The sequence below is a fragment of the Diadema antillarum genome, unplaced genomic scaffold, assembly GCF_040938485.1.
Source record: "Diadema antillarum isolate AM-2024a unplaced genomic scaffold, OU_Dant_1.0 seq00000586_RagTag, whole genome shotgun sequence".
Classification (NCBI taxonomy): Eukaryota; Metazoa; Echinodermata; class Echinoidea; order Diadematoida; family Diadematidae; genus Diadema; species Diadema antillarum.
In genome coordinates, this window is record NW_027271520.1 from 2,322,591 (window position 1) to 2,341,312 (window position 18,722).

Consider the following 18,722-nt stretch of genomic DNA (forward strand, 5'->3'; position numbering starts at 1 on the left):
TGGAAAGAGAGGGACATTTATAACTTTGTAGATCACGCTAAATTTACGTCCGAAGTTACTAGTCGATTCCCTGACAAACCATCCAATTGTAGGGGTTGTTTTGACTTCGTGGTTGTGTTCTGATGAGTTGGGTTGTATTTTGTTTTGTTTTGCTTAGTTTTTGTTTTTGTTTTTTTCTTTTGTTTTGGGACTGGTGGCGCGTGGGGATGAGAGGGGGGTTAAGGCTCAATATCAGTTTACTGTCTGTAACCCACCTGCCTCTCACACAGCTGGCCTGGCAGCCCTTATGGTTGGGTCTCTCGCTGTTGCTGTGTGTTTATAATATTGGGTGCTGTATTAATAGGCCTATTCATATTGCACTATGGCTATGCCTTCAGATCTGCCAATGCACGTATGCACATGCCTATTGCCGTACTGATACCGGGACCGCCCATTGTGCTGACCCACTCCACCCCACAGCAGTGCCCCCACCCTGGCCCCACCCCCACTCCACTGCTATCATATATTTGAGCTAGCTAGCTGAGCCGAGAAATCCTGGCGTAGTGTGTGTGGGTCAGTGGCATTTCCATCAACCCTTGACGCAGAAAAGGGCCGAGATTTGGAACGTGTCACGATGGCAACTCCTCAGAAGGTCCAGAGTTACATCGAGAAGCACAGAATAAATGCATTATTTGAGGTAAGATGGTGTTCATATCGTGTAGAAATACACTGCACTCGTCTACAAGTAGATTTCTAGTATTACTAGGCAGACAAGTTCGAGTTGTGTGGTCCCGTACCTTATAATCGGTGTTGTTCATCCGGCCTACTGGAGACTGGTTCACCACTGCAGCTGCACTGGTTGATCATTGACATTAACTTATTGTTGATGTTGATTACCCTTCTTCTCACAGAGAAAACAGGTGTAAAGTTTAGATCTAGACCTTTAATAGGACAGAAAAAGAGAAGAATTCAGCGCCGATGTCAGGCTGACACATGCAAAAATCTTCTCTCAGACTACAATTAGAAATATATTTGGTAAATGGTAAAAACAAAGGGAATCTTCTTGGATTTTTACAACACATCTAAACACAGTGGATGTACTGAATAAAGGCAGACCAGCTCAGGTCCTTCTTAGGAGCACATGCACATACAACATACATTGTAACCTGTAGCTTTACATTATTTATAGAATGAAAACATGTCAAGCGTTTGGGCGCAAAGAAAGTACCTGTGAATATGTAGCAAATGTATTGCATGCACTAAGTCTCATGAATTCTATTCACACAGAAATGATTGTGTGAGTGTGTATGTGAGAGAGAGAGAGAGTGAGAGAGAGAGAGAGAGACACACACACACACACATTCATAAATATTGTGGATGTTTTGTTTGCCTTCTGTTAACGATTGCAAATGCAGTGTAGAGATTTTATTTACTTATTTACCAACAACAAACTGCTCTTGTATGGTACATGTACATTGTACCTTTATTTTGTGTCTATATTATTGTTTGCAGGACTTAATGAGCAGACTGGTTCACAACTTGCCAGCAGAACCAGTCCCCTACCTCATCAAAATACTGCAAAAATTTGATGAAAAGGCAAAGAAACAGGTAAGGAGACTCAGCAGTAAATGATCGTAACTCTCCCCTTCTCCCAGTCAACGTATGATTGCTAGCAATACACATATCATTTGGATTTTGTGAGTATCAATAATGCATCATATCTGTTTAACTTGTGCAGCATGTACCATCATGGAAATATTGTGATGGGATGTTCTATTATTATTTGTATTGATTATTAGTTGTTCGTTTTAAAATAATACTGGGCTAAAACATAAAAATTGGACAAATTTGATGCCATTTATGTCCCCTGAGCTAGGATAACTGTTTTGCAATATTTTATTTCACTTAATTTGAATGTTAGAGTGGCTATTGATACTGTGTAAGGTGGGTTAAAAGGCTGGCTTACTTATAATGTATCTATTCAAATTTATGAATAGTACATGTATGTTTTGTGTGAGGACAGAGTAGTTGTGAGCTATGTCATCCCTCTGTAATCTAAGTCTAATACTGGTACCTGATATCCAGTTTGCAGGAAATTTTATTCTGAAAGTCAGGGAAGCTTCAGAATATGCATGATAAATGTTAGTATACAACCAGTGTGTATTGGCCTATTGTTGTTTGAAGACCGGATACGACACTTTCGATGAAGAATTTCATTTAAAAGCTTAATATGGTTCGATGAATTCAATGCATGTAGGAATCAGGAAAACATATCGTATTGTAATCCTGCATTGTTTGTTTACATATACTTAAGGCCAAGTAAAAAAAGAAAGTAGTTTCTCGTCCGGGTTTTTTGAGCAAGGCGATGAGGGAGGTCCTTACTATTTGATATCTTACTATTTTTTCGAGGATTGTCAAAATGAAAGTAATATGTGTTTCTCGTCCGGTAATTCTGAGAAAGGTAACGAGAGAGGGCTTTACTGTTTTCTATATCGAATCTATGAAATGAAATATCACTCTGGTAGCTGTGTTATGAGAGAACAGGTCCCAAGTGTATGTCTTGTCTGCACTCTGTGCATTTTCAAACAAATAGATATATGTACCATACTTGAAACGAAACTTCATGCATGCAGAAATACATTTGCTTTTTCTTTCCACTACAGATGTCAAGGGGAAATGACCATCTTAATACTGGTGTTTAGTGTTGTAATGGCATTTCTGATACCAGTGTACTTGCAATTCTGATGTATTGTGCTATTAATTGAAACAGGTATAAAACGTGCATGTCTTTCAACAAATGTACGACTGAGATTAATTCCATTATATTAAAAACACTGCTTTATTTATCATTTGTGTTTGTGACTTTTTGAGTCCACACAGCTGGTATGTATCTGCATTTCTTCATAGTACAATTGTAGCACATTCAACTGGAAAAACTGGCTTGTTCAATTGCAGATGGATGTCAAAATGATACTGATATGGCATTATAACATTAAACATTTAAAGATGTTTCTTCATGTTCTAAAAAGACATTTGATAATCACTCATCATTTGGATGATGAATGATTGCATACCAAAACTACATAATTATGTAGTAAAACGTGTACCTGTGCTGGTATAAAGTCACATTCTCCCTTCATTTCTTCCATGCCCATCATTACAGTGCTACCAAGAAGCAGCAATGATATAAACAGCAAAATACAACGTGTAATGACAATTTCAGTTCACGCTCATCAAAACTGCTTATTACTTTTCAAAGTTTTGGCTATCAACATTCGTTCGTGGGTGTATTTTGTTTGTTCGTTTGTTTTGTGTGTTTTTCCCTCGTGAAAGACGTAATGATTTTTTCGTATCGAACGTAAACTGCATGTTTACCGTAAACAAGCCATTCAGCTCAGCTCTGATGGCGCATTCGATTCATCGAACTTGCAGTAACCTCTCATAGGCAGGCACCCTAGGAGCACATGGCGCATTCCTGATTAAACTTGAAAGTGAAGCCACGTGTTTGCACATCGGCGCTTCCACACACAGCGCGGCATTTTGCGATCATCGTTATAGCAGACTTTCCGATTCCAGTCAGGGGAAAAGGAATTGGAATACTTCGGAAAATACTGATGTTTAAAATCCAATAAAATGAAAAAAGCCTGAAAACAACGCATGATTATGTTTTCATAGTAAACGATAATTAGAAACACGGAACAGAGTATAGCATCCGCTCACAAAGAAGCTCTCTTGAGAAGATGAAAGCATTCCACGTCCACTGCTAGATAGTGGAAGCTTCCATAATCAGCCCAGCAAATTTTTGGAGGTACATACTTGCACTTGTACACATTCATTGCGAGAAAACAATCAATCAACGCTGAACATTGCGTAGTTTGGCATCTTTATCGTGCTGGTGACAAGCTCGATGCTTCGGAATGTGTCATAACGTTATGTTTAGAGCCTGTAGGCCTCATAAGTCGATGAGTTTAATTCAAAATAGCAAAAAGAGGGAGATTGAAAAAATAAGAATTCTGGTAGAAAAATACGAATTTTGGAGCTGCTGAGTACTAATTTGTGCTTCCAAAGGTTGGCAGCTCTGGTATTTAAAGCCGTTGGTTCGCTGTGCACACGTGCGCTTGAGATCGGTTCTCTCCATCACTGCACTCCACGATTTTTTTTCCAGCTCCAGAACGCGCGCATGCTATTATGCTGGCTGGCTGGTTTCCTCTATTATGTGGTTACATTGCGCAATCAATCTAGCAGCACATGAAGCGGGCAGCGAGCAACAGCACGAGAAAAATGTACAGAAGGTGCTCAACGTCCTGTCTACATCACGACGTACCGAGTGCGCTGTACATCACAGCCCAGGCCGCGCCCGCGCCCCCGCGCCCATCCAACTACAGTTCAACTGCTTTGTACGTGGGTCATTCCTTCTTGCCGAGCTCGCAGTGTGAAATGCATGCGTTATTACATACGCACTACAGAAGCTACAACTGTACTACAGATAAGTAGAGGACGCAAGGCGTAATTAGAAATGAGACATCACGATTGGTGTTAGGTGAATTGTCGATTTTTTTTTTTTTTTTCAGCGGCCGAAAAAATAGTAAAATATCAAATACTAGTAAGTCGATGCGGCAACTGAAAATTGATGCGGGCGGGGAGCGGGCTGGGACGAGAATTATGAATTTCTTGGTATTTTCAGCGCCATTTTGAAAATAGTAAATAGTAAAAAAATCGATGCGGCGGCCAAAATCGATGCGCGCGAGGACGAGAAACTGGTTTCTTTTTTTACTTGGCCTAAGCTACTGTAAACGTTTCAAGCAATTCCCCCAGTATTGGGGGGGGGGGGGAGGGGGAGGAATGACTTAGAAAAATTTGTCAGTGGAATGCTACAATAATAACTTGATCTTGATCTTGATATCGTTGATGTACAAATGCCTGGTGTGGCTATACCGTAACATCCCATACAACTAATATCTGATTATAAAAATAAGATAAATCATGTGGTGAAACCCCCCAATTTTTGTATCCTTTCATTATCAATGGTGCGTGGAATGATGAAAATGGTGTTATGAAATTCTAGTTCAAGGAGAATCCCGTTGCACCCAAGATCAAGACACCCAGCCCAGGGCTCTCCCGCACGGGGCCCAAGGTGCGTCCGAAAGATCCCATGTCGAGGAGCACCCCCACGCTGAAAACCACGCACCTCAGTCGCAGCACCCCGCACCTGTCCAAAGAGACTACCAGCCCAGACAAGGGTGGGGCGGTGGGCGGAGCAGCGGGGGGCAAAGGCGTCTACTCCTGGCAAACTTCTTGTAAGTTACCTGCAGGTTTCATAATCAACCCATTGCTTTCAGAAACCAGTTGTACCATATATCAATCTACCGAAAGTTGCCCTATTTTGCAGGCAATGAGTTAAAGATTCTCTAAATTCATTCAACATGAAATTCTGTTGTGATCATGTTTATATGGGAGCTTTGATAGATTTTTGCGACGTGGACGTTCAGAAGAAAAAAAAACCTGTTGAACTACGGACTAAGCATATCGCTTTCAAAATCGAAACTTGCATCGCCTGAGTTTTCACGTTGAATTGTGGTCCATCATTGTGGCCCCTCAATTCACAACACAGAGAGCTACTTGATGCACTGATCAATGGGAGCCCCATTTTACTTTTTATAGGCTGGGTCTTCAAATAATCTATTTAGAGCTACTTTGCAGGGAGAGAGAACGGCCAACGCAATCGTCTAAATGTCTGCGTCGTAAGTCTAAAGCTCCCTAATATGTCATTTCTCTAGAACTTCACATAGAATTGTACAAGACTGTATGTGACCATGCAGTATTGCATCTTCAAGATTATAGCATTTTAACCCCACATGAGTTTCAGTGACATTTCCTCTTCCAGACTACATTATGTATCTTCAAGAAACCATCAGGGCTGGTATTGATGTGTCATGTGTGAGTTTTCAGTTTTTGATACTGTGCCTTGCAAATTTTCTCATGCCATTGTTCCGCTTAAGCTCTTTTACCTCTGACATCACAGACAAATTGAGACGATTTAATCTACACTTGAGTTAATTGAATTTCTGTCACATTAATGTCCTGACAAGCTTATGCCATGGCATGAAATCATTCTGAAGATAAAATTTGATGTACATCTTCCATTGTCTGTTGTCTTTTCTCTCACTGCTTTTATCCCCTTTTCATGATAGAGACAGGGTTTTGAGACTTCAGCACACAATAGCGTTTCTGCAATATGATAAGTCATTCAGATTTGAACATCAATAGATTGCAATATTTTTGGAAGACTAAGCCGTGCTTGGTTGAGGCATGTTTGATATGCATTTTTTCTTCTTTTTAAAATACCAGTTCAGTACAGTGACGGAGGTTCATGTTTAAATTCAGTCAAATTTCCCAAAATGCTCTTTTTTGCTTGTTTAAGTAGTTTAAAAGTTATATCACCATATCATCATTATTATTACTTCTTCTTTTTTATTTAAATCTAGATTGAAGTTAAAAGTTAGTTTACAGCATTTCTGTGATTACAGGGGGAAAAACGTAATCAAATGAGCACTTGTTGTCAGTTGTTTCAGATAAATACACATGCAGAATAAACATCATCAAACTTGATGTGTTTGTTACTGGATAGTCTCTGTATGTATACTGTATGTAAGGGTCAGTTAATTTCATAGCAGTTTCCACTTTTACAGGTTAGAATTTGTAATTTTTTGAAGAGCCCCTGAAGTGGTATGCACTATCGCAAATGAAGGACAACTCTCTAGGGGCTCGACAGGGGAAATGACATTTGGAAAATCTGAGCTATGTGGTCCTACATGCTCACAGAGTGTCTAATATTGTGAAAATATTAACCTATGAAAAAGATTAGAGATTAGGATTAATGCTAGATAATTAAAATTAACCAAAATTTGTGTTTCTCTGGATTAACAGTATTCATTATTTTCAATGAACTTTAGTGATGGATTAAACCCTTCAGTAAACAGTTTTCTCAACATGCCGATGCCTTGATAGTTGCAGCATTATTCTCAGAACTTTTTTATGTGTTTTTTTTATAGCATTTGAACATCGTACAGCTTAGTCAATCTTGAAATTGAGCCGTTGCAATTGTGATACGCTGTTTCTAAGATTAATTTTCATGATGAAGCTCCTCTTGAATGTAACTCTTAGCCCCTACTCCTTTTCTGCCTAATCACTAATGCCTAGATGATAATTTGGCACTGTTAACCAATCCTTGCTCCCCAAATGCCACTGCTTCTGTCTCATTATTTACTTTAGCTGTTCCCTCCAGGGAAATACAGAGAGGATATCAGAGGCCCTGGGCCTCAAACATGAAGAGGGACAAGTGTAAGTTTGTATCCAGCTCTGTCCCAGCTCCCCACATATGCATTTCTGTGCTGGCTCTGTGAATCTGTGCTTACTGTTTTTCCTCTGCTATATATAGCGACTTTGCTTGCAAAAACTATACTTAGAACAGAGAAACACTCACATACTTGTGAGATGCTTCAACCGGGGTTATGATAGTTTGCTGAAGGTAACATAATGGGTTATAGGCATATCAGATTCCACTATTCATTTCTGAAAAAAAAAATATATATTTTTCTTTTTTTTTCAGATAGATTGACTAATTGAAAATGAACACCATAAAAAAAATTATATTGAAATTCAGTTTAGTATACATGTATTTAAAAAAAAAAGATCAGGCTTCATGTAGTGTATAGGTACATGTACATACATGTAGCAATCAACGATGCAATGTGCATGTAAATATTTTCAAATTTCCCCATTTGAATACTTTTTGCTTACATACAGGTCCTATGCACAGTGTGAAATGTATCCCTGGTTGCCTGGAGTAAGGCTGTTTGAAAGAACACACTTTATACACATACACAAAACACCCCCAAACTCATTTAAAACAGCATCCAGAAAGCTAACAAAAGTAATGGAAGAAAATTGGTCAGGAACGGTGTGAAACACCTGTCACTCATCAATAAACCCATACGTGTAGCTTGCAATATTCTCATGGGGCCTGTGTAAAATCTGTGGGTACTTTAGAATCTTGTAGGGAGAGGGTTAAAGTCAATCTTCAGCCTGCCGCACGGAATGAAATAAGCGTGAGCATTGCATGATTATTCCCAGCCAAGCTCTTGCTTGTAAAGTACCATTCACTGTCCCATCCACGTCCCCTTAATTCTCATGACAGCAACCTGCATGTGTATTACACACAACCGAATCCACCCCCCCGAGTGAGGGCTGATCAAACTCTGTACCCATTTTCAGCAAAAAAAATATTGCCCTTTGAAGTGACAAAAAAGAGGTGTATTGCAGTATAATTTAGGGGCAGTTGCCTGTGCTGGTGTGTATTATATTATTTCATATAGTGTGCAGTTTCATCTTTCTCTCTCACAGAAACTCCTTTAATAATTCTCCTTTTTTTTTTTTTTTTTTTTGGTTCTTTCTCTTGTGTGTGTGTGTCAGAGCAGTAGTCTTAAAGAGTTTTCTGTAACTTTTTCTTTTTGTAATAGCTGTCCTGCCAGTTTTACCATGCTACCCTGTGAGTGAATTTAGTGTGTGCTAGACCAGGCAGGTGGAAAGGAGAACCCGAGTGGAAACTATTTTTCAATGCCTAGAAATCAGCATTAGTTATGGATTAACGTGCTGAGATTAATTGACTGAAACAACATTGATGAATCAATTCAGTTGTGCATTCTCTTTGCCTGCATGCCCGGAAACTTACTATAAGCGTAACACCTTAGCCTAACTGTGATATCTTCTGTAAATCTTTGAAGTCCAGTGCTCATCGCTGACACTTGGCCCTGCCTCAGACATTTTCTTGGAGATCATGCCTGTGAGGGGCTATTTTATCCTTCTGCTGGCAATGGGGGCTTAGCTCTGTGCCATGAGACAATACAAGTCTAACAAAATGCACTGTTCAGAGCAACAGCACCAAATCATAGTGTGCTATTTGAGGAAAGTAGCAACACTCTGCTCACTTTTTTATGTGATTATTACAGCGAGAGGGCGTTTAACACAGAATATCGCATTGCAGGTCTCCTAGAGGTGAGCATTGTGATCAATGTGCAGCAGAGCCCATGGTTTGCGATTAAAGGGGTCGGTAGTTTTGGTTGAGACCTAATTTCAGGTTTCTAACATTTTTGGGTGAGATAATGAGAAACCTCTTATGAAAAATGAAAGAGCATGTAATTCTATGAGGAATTCATGTTTATTTGATGAAAATTGATTTTGAAATGGCTGACATATCCAAATCAAAGCGATTCTAATAAAGTGTGGGACCCACATTTTATTACGATCGATTTATTTTACTTTGTTTTTGGATGTTTCAGTCATTCTAAACCCGATTTTCATCACATAAACTGTGAATTCCTCTTAGAATGGTGTGCTCTGTACTGTATATCATGAGTGTTTTCTTGGTATCTTGCAAAAAGGTAAAAGCCCAATTCTCATCTCCACCAATACTGTACCATCCCTTTAACCCTTTCGGTGTCAGTAACTTTTGACAGTTTGTACAATGCTATGGGGTTTTGTGTGCCAAACAGCACTCAAAGCACACGAAGGGTTAAAGTGCAAACAAAGAAGAACATCACATGGTGTTGGTGACAAGCATTGGATCAAGGAAGCTCTTCTTGAGTGTTCTATCCTCTTTCCACATCTCTGGATCTAGACATATTAAAAGATATTTCTTCTTCCCTCTTTTTCGCTGTCAATGGCTTCAAGTATTTAGCCTTCTTTCTGTTTTTTCCAATCTTGCATGCAATTCCTGTAAGTGTCCATTGCAACTGCTCCAAACAATTCCTCCCCTCTCAATTTCAACACTTTGAATACCTTAGATAGCAGACCGCAAAGTGTCTTCTTTGTTATACCATGCTGCGTAGAAGAAAGACATCTCCTGTACTGTTGTGAAAGTCTAGCTTGGTAGACTCAGTTTTGAGACTGAAAGAGTTGGATTCGAATTTCTGTGGTCCATTGTTCCCTCTGCTTCTGTAAATCTGTGCAATTATGGTGCTAGCTTACAAGCACATGATGCTCAGGAAATTGTCGATTGATGTTTGTCAGTTTTTGAGTGTAATGAAAGAGCACTTGACTTCCAATATTTCCTTCCAAAGGCAGAAGCAATGTTTCCCTGAATGCATGGCATTAATAAGTTAAAGGGATGGTATAGTTTTGATTGGGATGGGGGATTCAGATTTTAACTTTTTGTGAGGTACAGTGTAATCCGAAACCACTTATGAAATATTATGTTATGTACAGTGTGTTAATTGTCATGATAAACTGATTTATGTTCATCAATTTTACATTCAGACTCAGGGTTCAAATCAAGTTCAGGTTTTTGTATTTCTTTACAGTGTACACTTTCCACTATGACAACCTAATTTACCATAAGTAGCAAAATATGTGTAAATCAATTAATTACATCATATTATAGGTCAAGGTATTGGAGTGCAATCATTTATTTGAATCCTATTCTATTCAAGGTTTTGTCACTTTAGTTTGTCTTTTGTTTAATTTTCTGTGTGTTCTGTTGGCAATTTAAAGTAAACTTGAAATAAACTTGAACTTGTTGAGGTCAATTGCACTAATCAACTCCAGTGAAAGCACTTCAATCCCCAAGTTGTTACACTTTTTCATCAAAATACTAAGAAAGTCGTTAATGAGCTGTAGCAAGATATTACAGTTGAGTGATCTTTGTGGAGTAATGAGTTTTGTTGAACCCTTATTGTTGCTCCGTTTATCCTTTTTGAAAATATCTATTTATCTCTTTTATTTCTGCTGTGATTAGTAGATGAAGTACATGTACCTATGTGCAGCGTGCATTCAAGCTTGCATGGCAAAAATGTGGCTCCATAAACATTTCCATATTGTGTGATCACCTCATTATACTGACTTTCAGTTTACTAGTGAGATACATGTATTATGTTTTTCTATGTCTTTTTGAGTCCTGCAGTGAGTGTTGATTGTCAAGTCATTTCTATGATCTGTAGGCAGCAACTTAGCAGAAAACTTTTACTTGTAGTATTGTCCATGGATTGGCATTCACATCTGATTTCTCATCCATCGAAGTTTATATTATAGATATTTGATATGATGCCCCTGATCACTACATAGGTATGCATTTAACACCGTGTTCATGAAGGACTGAGTAAAGTTGATAGGTTCTGAGTAGTTCATTCATGTTAGTCATATAGTTGTACAATTCCTGGTTCAAAATCAAGTCAAATGCTTTGTTCTTCACTATCAGCTTCATGATTTACCCTCCGAATTACGCATACAGAAGCAGAATTATGTACTTGTGTACATCCTGATGTAATGATGATAATCTGAATGCATCATCATGAAATAAAAAAAATAAATGTCGGTAAAAGAGATTAATGTTTTTGAGGAGTCCCCGAACCCTAACCAGTTCTTTTCCCTTTAAACCTGTGAAGAAATTGCAGCCCAAAGGTAGGACCCATCCAAGCCCCTCTCTGGCTTCCACTCTATTTCACGATGTGCTGAAATGTTGTAGACACGGGGAGAAATAGACCAAGGATATTGGGAGAAAATTTCCCGGTGTGAACAAGACACTACATGATACCTAACACTCTGAATTGATCAAATGTACTGCAGGAACAGCCAACTCTGCAGTACTTGAAAGTTAAAGTGCCTCATTTAAGTCAAATTTCTTCCATTTGCAAGTAAATTTTTGGACCATATTAAAGTGGTGTTAATTACACTTCCTGTACTCTCCTGTAGATAGTTTTAACGCATACATATTATACAAATTATGTTTTTTGGGGATAGAATATCAGTAATTACAACCCTATCCCCTCCCTATATATAAAATTGTGAGGTTATTATGTAAAAAAAAGCAAAACAAAACAAAATAAGATGAAAAAGAAATGATATGTATGATAGTAATTTTCCTTTTTGAAATAAATAAGAAATAGATAAATAAATAAATAAATAAATAGATAAATAAATGAATAAATAGATGAATAAATGAATAAATAAATAAATAAATAAATAAATAAATAAATAAATAAATACATAAATAAATAATAAATGAATAAATAAATGTGTGCATATACACATATGAAAGAAATCTAATGGTGCATTTATTCAGCAAAGGTCAATGGGAGATCTGAGGTGAGTTGACCTCATCTCATTTGCATAATTTTATTCATGGTTGCAACTGATATCACAGTGTAGTAAAGGATACAAGGCTTGCCTCACATAGCAACAGCTGATATCTGTGTACTTGATTCCAAGTATGATGCACTTGATAACAGGTGAATTGGATAGTGGGGTATATTCATGTACATGTTTAATATATTGCAACCATCCCTCTGCCATAATTTTGAACCTTCTCAGTTCTGAATGAACCCTTATCACTGACCCAACACCTTTTGGAGTTGAAGTAGGCTAAGAATCAATAGCTACGTTCACACGCAGTTGCCAAACTTGAAGTTTAGGACAAAAACTTAACTGTCGATGATTAGCTCCACTTGTGAATTCACGACGCGGGTTCACACGCGCACCTAAACTTTAAGTTACAACTTACTAGCGAGCCCCACTCGATTATAACGAAAGTGCAGTCTTTGCTAAATGACCTTGTGCCCATTCAAAATAGCGCAGCGAACGAGACGCGAGGTTCACGCTAACTCACAAGCTCGTTGATTATTGTGTCCATACGGAGCGAAACTATGAATGGGGACCCCCCGTGGCTCTTGGAGAGAGCGTAAACCCCAAGATGTCTCGGGGTTCTAATCATCGACTGAACTTTAAGATTGCTAACTTTTGAGTGCGTCCACACGGTGCTAAACTACAAGGTAATCATCGAGAGTTAAGTTTTTGACCTAAACTTTAGGGAAAAGTTTAGGAACAGCATGTGAACCTAACTAATGAGGGGGAAACTATGACCTTGAGTGACCTTTGTGTCATTTTTCCTGGAAGGTTAAGGCTGACAGGGATATTATGTAGTGTAATCAACTGATGCATGGTCACCTTGCGACAAATTTTTTGGACTTGTAGGAATATGTTTTACCATTTTGCTGGTGTTTCTTTATAGAAAATATGGAATGCTGAGAAATGGTCTGTCAAAAAAAAGTTGCACATAGTATTAGAATAATGTAGGATGGACAGTTTTACTTGATGGTTAAGAAATGAAACATTAACATTTCGTGAGATGAAAAATATGATAGAATGTCAAGCTTGAACTTGATACTAAAAAGATAATAAAAAGAATCATTATATTTGCTCTACATCCAGTATGATGAGCTCTGATGTACAGTGTACCTATTATATATTTCAAATACCAAATCTTACTGTACTCAAAGCAGAACACATAACATGGGTTGGGGGTGGGGGGAGGAAGGAGAAAAAAAACCCTCAGAAGATTATTGACAAGATATGAGTGTATTAGAATGAAACAAAACTAACCGTAGTCTGTTGATTTCTATGCCATTCCCTAATGGGTGTGTTCCCACCCAGCTGTCCCCGGAATCTACGGTGAGGACAGGGGCTATGAGAGACCTTGGATAGCGAACATGAAGAAGATCAAGTATGAACAGTCCCTACAGAAAGGTGAGTGTGCCGTTTGAATTTTATCTCCATGCAATCCTTGGGAGGTTGCTATGCAATATTTTCAGTTCATTGTGATTGGCAACCAATTAATGTACATTTACAAAAGGGAGCACTTTTGTGCCAATTGATAGACCATATTTATTCTCATCTTGTGGCAGTCATAAAAGTCAGCGGTGTCATTCCAATAAGAGTTGATATCATGTACTGGATCAATTATATTTTTGTTTTTATCATTGCAAATGATATGAGCACATGAATTCTTTTCCTCAATTTCTTTCTTTCTTCTTTTTTTCTATTTCTATTTTTTTTTCTTTTTTTTTTCTTTTTTGGTCTTATCAGGCGATCTTGATCCACATTTTTTATATCTCTTGATTTTTTTTCCCACTAATTCCCCAACTCGTTCTTTGCCCCTTTTTCTTTTGTTTCTTTTCCATGTACAACCTTCCCCATTTTCATTCGGGTTTTTTTTGAGTGGCAGAGAGAAAAAAAAAACACATTTTACAGGCATTAATTTTTGCCATCACATATGGAAAACATTTTCAAGCAACACAATTGCATGTCTGCCATACTGAAAAAAGAAAAAATCATTTTCATTTTCAGTTTGTTTAAATTTTCGATTTTAAAATGTCAATCATTGATTGCATCAGAGGTGCTTTAAACATGAGTGAAATGCCTTGTTTCATCATTGCCACCATCAGCAAATATTAATGCAACACTCGCTTTTATTTACACCCAGAATAGTCATGTTGACCCTTTGAGGACTGCATGTTTTCTTTTGCTTTCTTTTCACATGTATGTGTGTGATCTATAGGCATTCTCCATAGACCACAACTAGAGATATATTTTAAAGGGCTTGTATAGTTCTGGTTGAGACCTAATTTCAGGTTTCTGACATTTTTTTGGTGAGATAACGAGAAACCTCTCATGAAATATGAAAGAGCATGTAATTCTATGAGGAATTCAACATTTATTTGATGAAAATTGATTTTGAAATGGCTACGATATCCAAAAAAGAGTGATTTTGATAAAGTGTGAGACCCACACTTTATTATGATCGCTTTGTTTTACTTTGCTTTTGGATATTTCAGTCATTCCAAACCCGATTTTCATCAAATAAACTTTGAATACCCCTTAAAAGGGTATGTTCACGTTTGTACTATACGTAAGTGTTTTCTTGGTATCTCGCAAAAAGTTAAAAGCCCAATTCTCATCTCCACCAATACTGTACCATCCCTTTAATTATGTTTCCTCCATGTACCATGAATGAATTAACAAGGTGGCAGATATAGAGTAGTCTACCCAAAAAACATAAGTATGTGCATGCCTTCTCACCCTTTCGCATTTGACTTTTCTAGACTTGACTTTATGTTCCTTGTCTGTAGTAAGTCATCGCTCATGTGCCTATATCATTTGCAAAATTACAATACTTGCATGCATCAATAACACTGGAAAGTGCATCGCATCAGTATATTTAACTTCATATCGGAAATCTTGGTACATATGTGATATTTGAACCCCCCCCCCAAATTTTTGGTTTCAGCTGACATTTAACTTGCATGCATGTTGTACAATGTTTTATGATTGTGAGAGATCTATATACATTGTAGTTGCATTATTTCATGCATATTATTGAACAAACACTCAACAATATTTTGTACTTAGTATCCATTATTTCATGAGACTACTCTTGTGCATTTAGCACATTTCAGCAATAATGGGGAATTATAGGAACAAGTACACTTTTGTGGTTTTCCTTGAATAATACAAATATGCTTTATATGTAACCCGCTACAACAAAAGGATCCTTAAGTCGCTGACGGGTGAGCCGAGAAAATCGAGTTTGAAGTCAGATCACCAAAATCTGTCAAAACGTTCGGATTTCTGTTTTTAACATAATTTTGTAGTCTAATGTATCTTCTATCATCTGCCGAAATTTCGAAGCTAAATGATCAAAGGGAAGGCCTGAAAATAGCATTTTTGTGGTCCATGCTTGGCTCGTCCGTCAGTGACTTTAGGATCCTTTTGTTGTAGCGGGTCACATATCGTCGCTCGGGCGACAAGACCTCGTATCTACAAAATGTCAAATGTTCAGGAGAGCCAAAAAACATGGCGGCCAAAGCACTATAGCAAATGGGATAGCCTTTCCTTTGACATGCTGCAGTGGCTTCATTTTGGGAGTAAGACAGTTGGGATTTGGCCAGGACATCACTTAACCCATTATTTGACCATTAATCCAAAAAGTCTTTTTCACCAAAATTGCAGATACGAGGTCTTGTCACCCCAGCGACGATATATTGATTATACAATATATGCAGTGTATATACATATCATGTAATGGTTGCAGGTATATATGCTATTTACTTCAATGACATTGTTTACCGGTGGACCATCTCACCACATCACCATATAAGGTCACAGACAGTCAAGCAAGGGAAATAACAAAATGGGATGATTTTTTTTTTAAGGAAATTTTGTTTGAGATTTGCTACTTGTTCAAAAATCAAGAGGTTGATGTCATACATGTAACTACCTCCCATCTGAAGTAATATTGAAAGGTCTATGATAAAGGTCTTTAATTTGCAGCCTCTAAACAAAGTGTGATTCTATCATGTTATGCCAGAGGTCACATCTAATTTTCTCAGATTTTTTTCTTTTCATCTACTTGCTGGCTTTCTTACCATTTTGCAAATTAGTCTTTTGTTGTTGTTTTTTTCATTTGAAACAGTGGAAGAGGAATTATTGGAAAGCTCTGAACCTTGCTAAAAAAAATCTGAAAATACAAATCTGAAAATACCAAATTTAAGATACAATGTTTGCTGACTTTCTCAGGTGTTTGTGGTGATGATTCATATGCAATGAGTTGAACTTTTAGCCTGGAAGGCATGGTATCTACATGTAGTCCCATGCATTGATATTTGTGAAGCATGAATGAGTTACCGTATGCCACCTTCTACCGATCTGGCTTGAATGATTTGACAATGTTCTGTTATCATCTTACATGATGAATTGTTTTTGCATTATGCATATTTTTGAAGGCAAATTTATGATGTTTTGCATTAATTTCCCCTTAATTTATCCATTTTTTTATTCTCCCCCTGTTCTCTCACAAATGTGATGCTGTCCGTATTTATTTTTGATGTGAATAACATTCATATTCAATTTGTCCTGTTTGATTTTGCTGTGTGATGCATGCATGCATTTTACTTGCACTTCTAACTTTGTGTGCCTTCTTTGTTTCTTGTCATCATAATTTGCCGTTGATTTTATTATTTTTATGTGTGCTTTTACGATGTGAATTTCCATGGGATTTTTAATCATTCTTTTATTACAATCGAATAGAAAAATATAGTTGACCAATATTAATTAAGGATAATTAGGATATGCAATAAATAGAGGGAAAAAACACAAATGTCATACCAAACTGAAATAGAGGGAAAAAAAATGTTATATCAAACTGGTCTACATCGGCATCTTTCCAAGCTACAAATCTACTCCGTGTAAGGTATTATAGACCGCAAAACAGTACAGTCCTTTACAGTTTACTTGGTGATGGAGAAATTGCACCTTTTTTTTTTCTAGTGATTTGAAAGACCAGTACCAAAACTCACCTGCATTTTCATGCATGGAGATTATCAAATCATATTTTGCATTTTGTTCTGACTTCATTTTGTTATTTGGCCCCTTGGGTTTTACCAGTGAAGACACATTGCAGGGCATTTAATAATTGTGTTGACTTGATAGTAAACCATCTCCATTTACAGTGTGAATATGTGGAAGGTGATAAAGTCAACTGAATTTTTCTTCTGTGCATGAGGTACAGAGCACTGCCCCTTTTGTAGATGGAAGCCATCAACCTTCCAAAATTTTTATATTGATATCAAAGCAGGATACAAGTTAAACAGTGGGGACCCTTTCAGAGCAAAAGTAATGTGACATCAAGTCTACTCTGTGGCCATCCATAATATATCAGATTAGCTCTGTTGTTACAGTTCTTTTTGCTCATAGAAATTGAAGCCTTAATGTTTTAGTTTTAATATGAATATCATTGTTGATATACAGATGCATACATTTTGGGGTTGTACATGGTACTGTACCTTGTAGAGTACCATCAATGCTAGTTAGCCATTGAATGACCCATTTTGAGCCTGATTTCCGCGAACGGTACATCTTGATATACCCCTCCCCATGAAAGATTTTTTTTTTTTTTTTTTAATTGTGGACTATAGTTGTTTTTCTTGTCTTTTCCTCTTTTACTTCTAATACTCTACATGTTTGTAGCATTGTTTTTGGTCAGTGTTAAATTCAGACTCACATATATTAGTTTGACCGATACTGGTAAAATGATATTTTGTAGCTTGCTTATTTTCATCATCATTTCAACTAATTGTCATGATGTATTTTGTTTTCCTGTAGGCATCATAACTTTTTATGGTTCATTCTCTGGTAGGGTTATATGAGTTTTCTTCATCTTACTTTTTTTTTCAAGATTAATTTTTGACATACTTCTTGTAGAGAGAAGCAAGTGAGATATTTAGCTTTGTTAGAATAAATTCAATGGCTGTGGGATTTTGTCAATTTCAGACTAGAGTTGTATTATTCTTGTAGTCTTGGTAGAGCAGTAGAGTTGGTACTAACCACACTTTACCGTAGATTAAGTGCTTTGCAGTCTATTGCTTGCATTCCCCCATTTACTTTCTGTTTCTGGCCTATTAGTATTGTCGTGGTATTTTCCTTGGAGTGTTTCCCAGTAAATTCATTAGAATTTGGATTGTATTGCTGACCAAAATGGTATTGATGTTTTGCAATGTACAGTGTGTTCACTGTGGATCTCACTATTTTTTTTTTCCAGTGTGAGGCAGGGTAGGAGAGTTAGGAGTTTACCAATTAGAATGTTCAAAAATTTCACTAATGTTTGAAACTCATTCATTTTTGGAAGGATAGCTTGTGTCTGCTGAAATAAACACAAAGTTTTAAAATTCAATGTGCTGTGGTACACAGAACCAGGGAGGTGAACAAGACAGGAAGCTGTTATCTCCTTCAATGTTTAAAGGTGCATAGTCCCGGTAGTGTAGAGGGCGCTGTCGAATGAAAGTGCCAATCACTGTTAGCATTGATATGGAAATTGCAGAAGTTGAGCTGTCATCAAGAGTAAAGTGCGTAGGTGTTGC

General features: G+C 37.4%; 1 protein-coding gene across 1 annotated transcript in view; it reads left to right on the top strand.

Annotated features, from left to right (window-relative positions):
• Positions 1-544: 544 nt before the first annotated feature.
• LOC139735599 (uncharacterized) overlaps positions 545-18,722 on the top strand; it is a 39,817-nt gene continuing 21,639 nt past the window's right edge. The window contains exons 1-5 of the mRNA XM_071646355.1: positions 545-676; positions 1,492-1,587; positions 5,045-5,276; positions 7,252-7,320; positions 13,462-13,554. Of these exons, the coding sequence (XP_071502456.1) occupies positions 614-676; positions 1,492-1,587; positions 5,045-5,276; positions 7,252-7,320; positions 13,462-13,554 (553 nt within the window). The 5' untranslated portion in view covers positions 545-613. The remainder of the gene's footprint in view (positions 677-1,491; positions 1,588-5,044; positions 5,277-7,251; positions 7,321-13,461; positions 13,555-18,722) is intronic.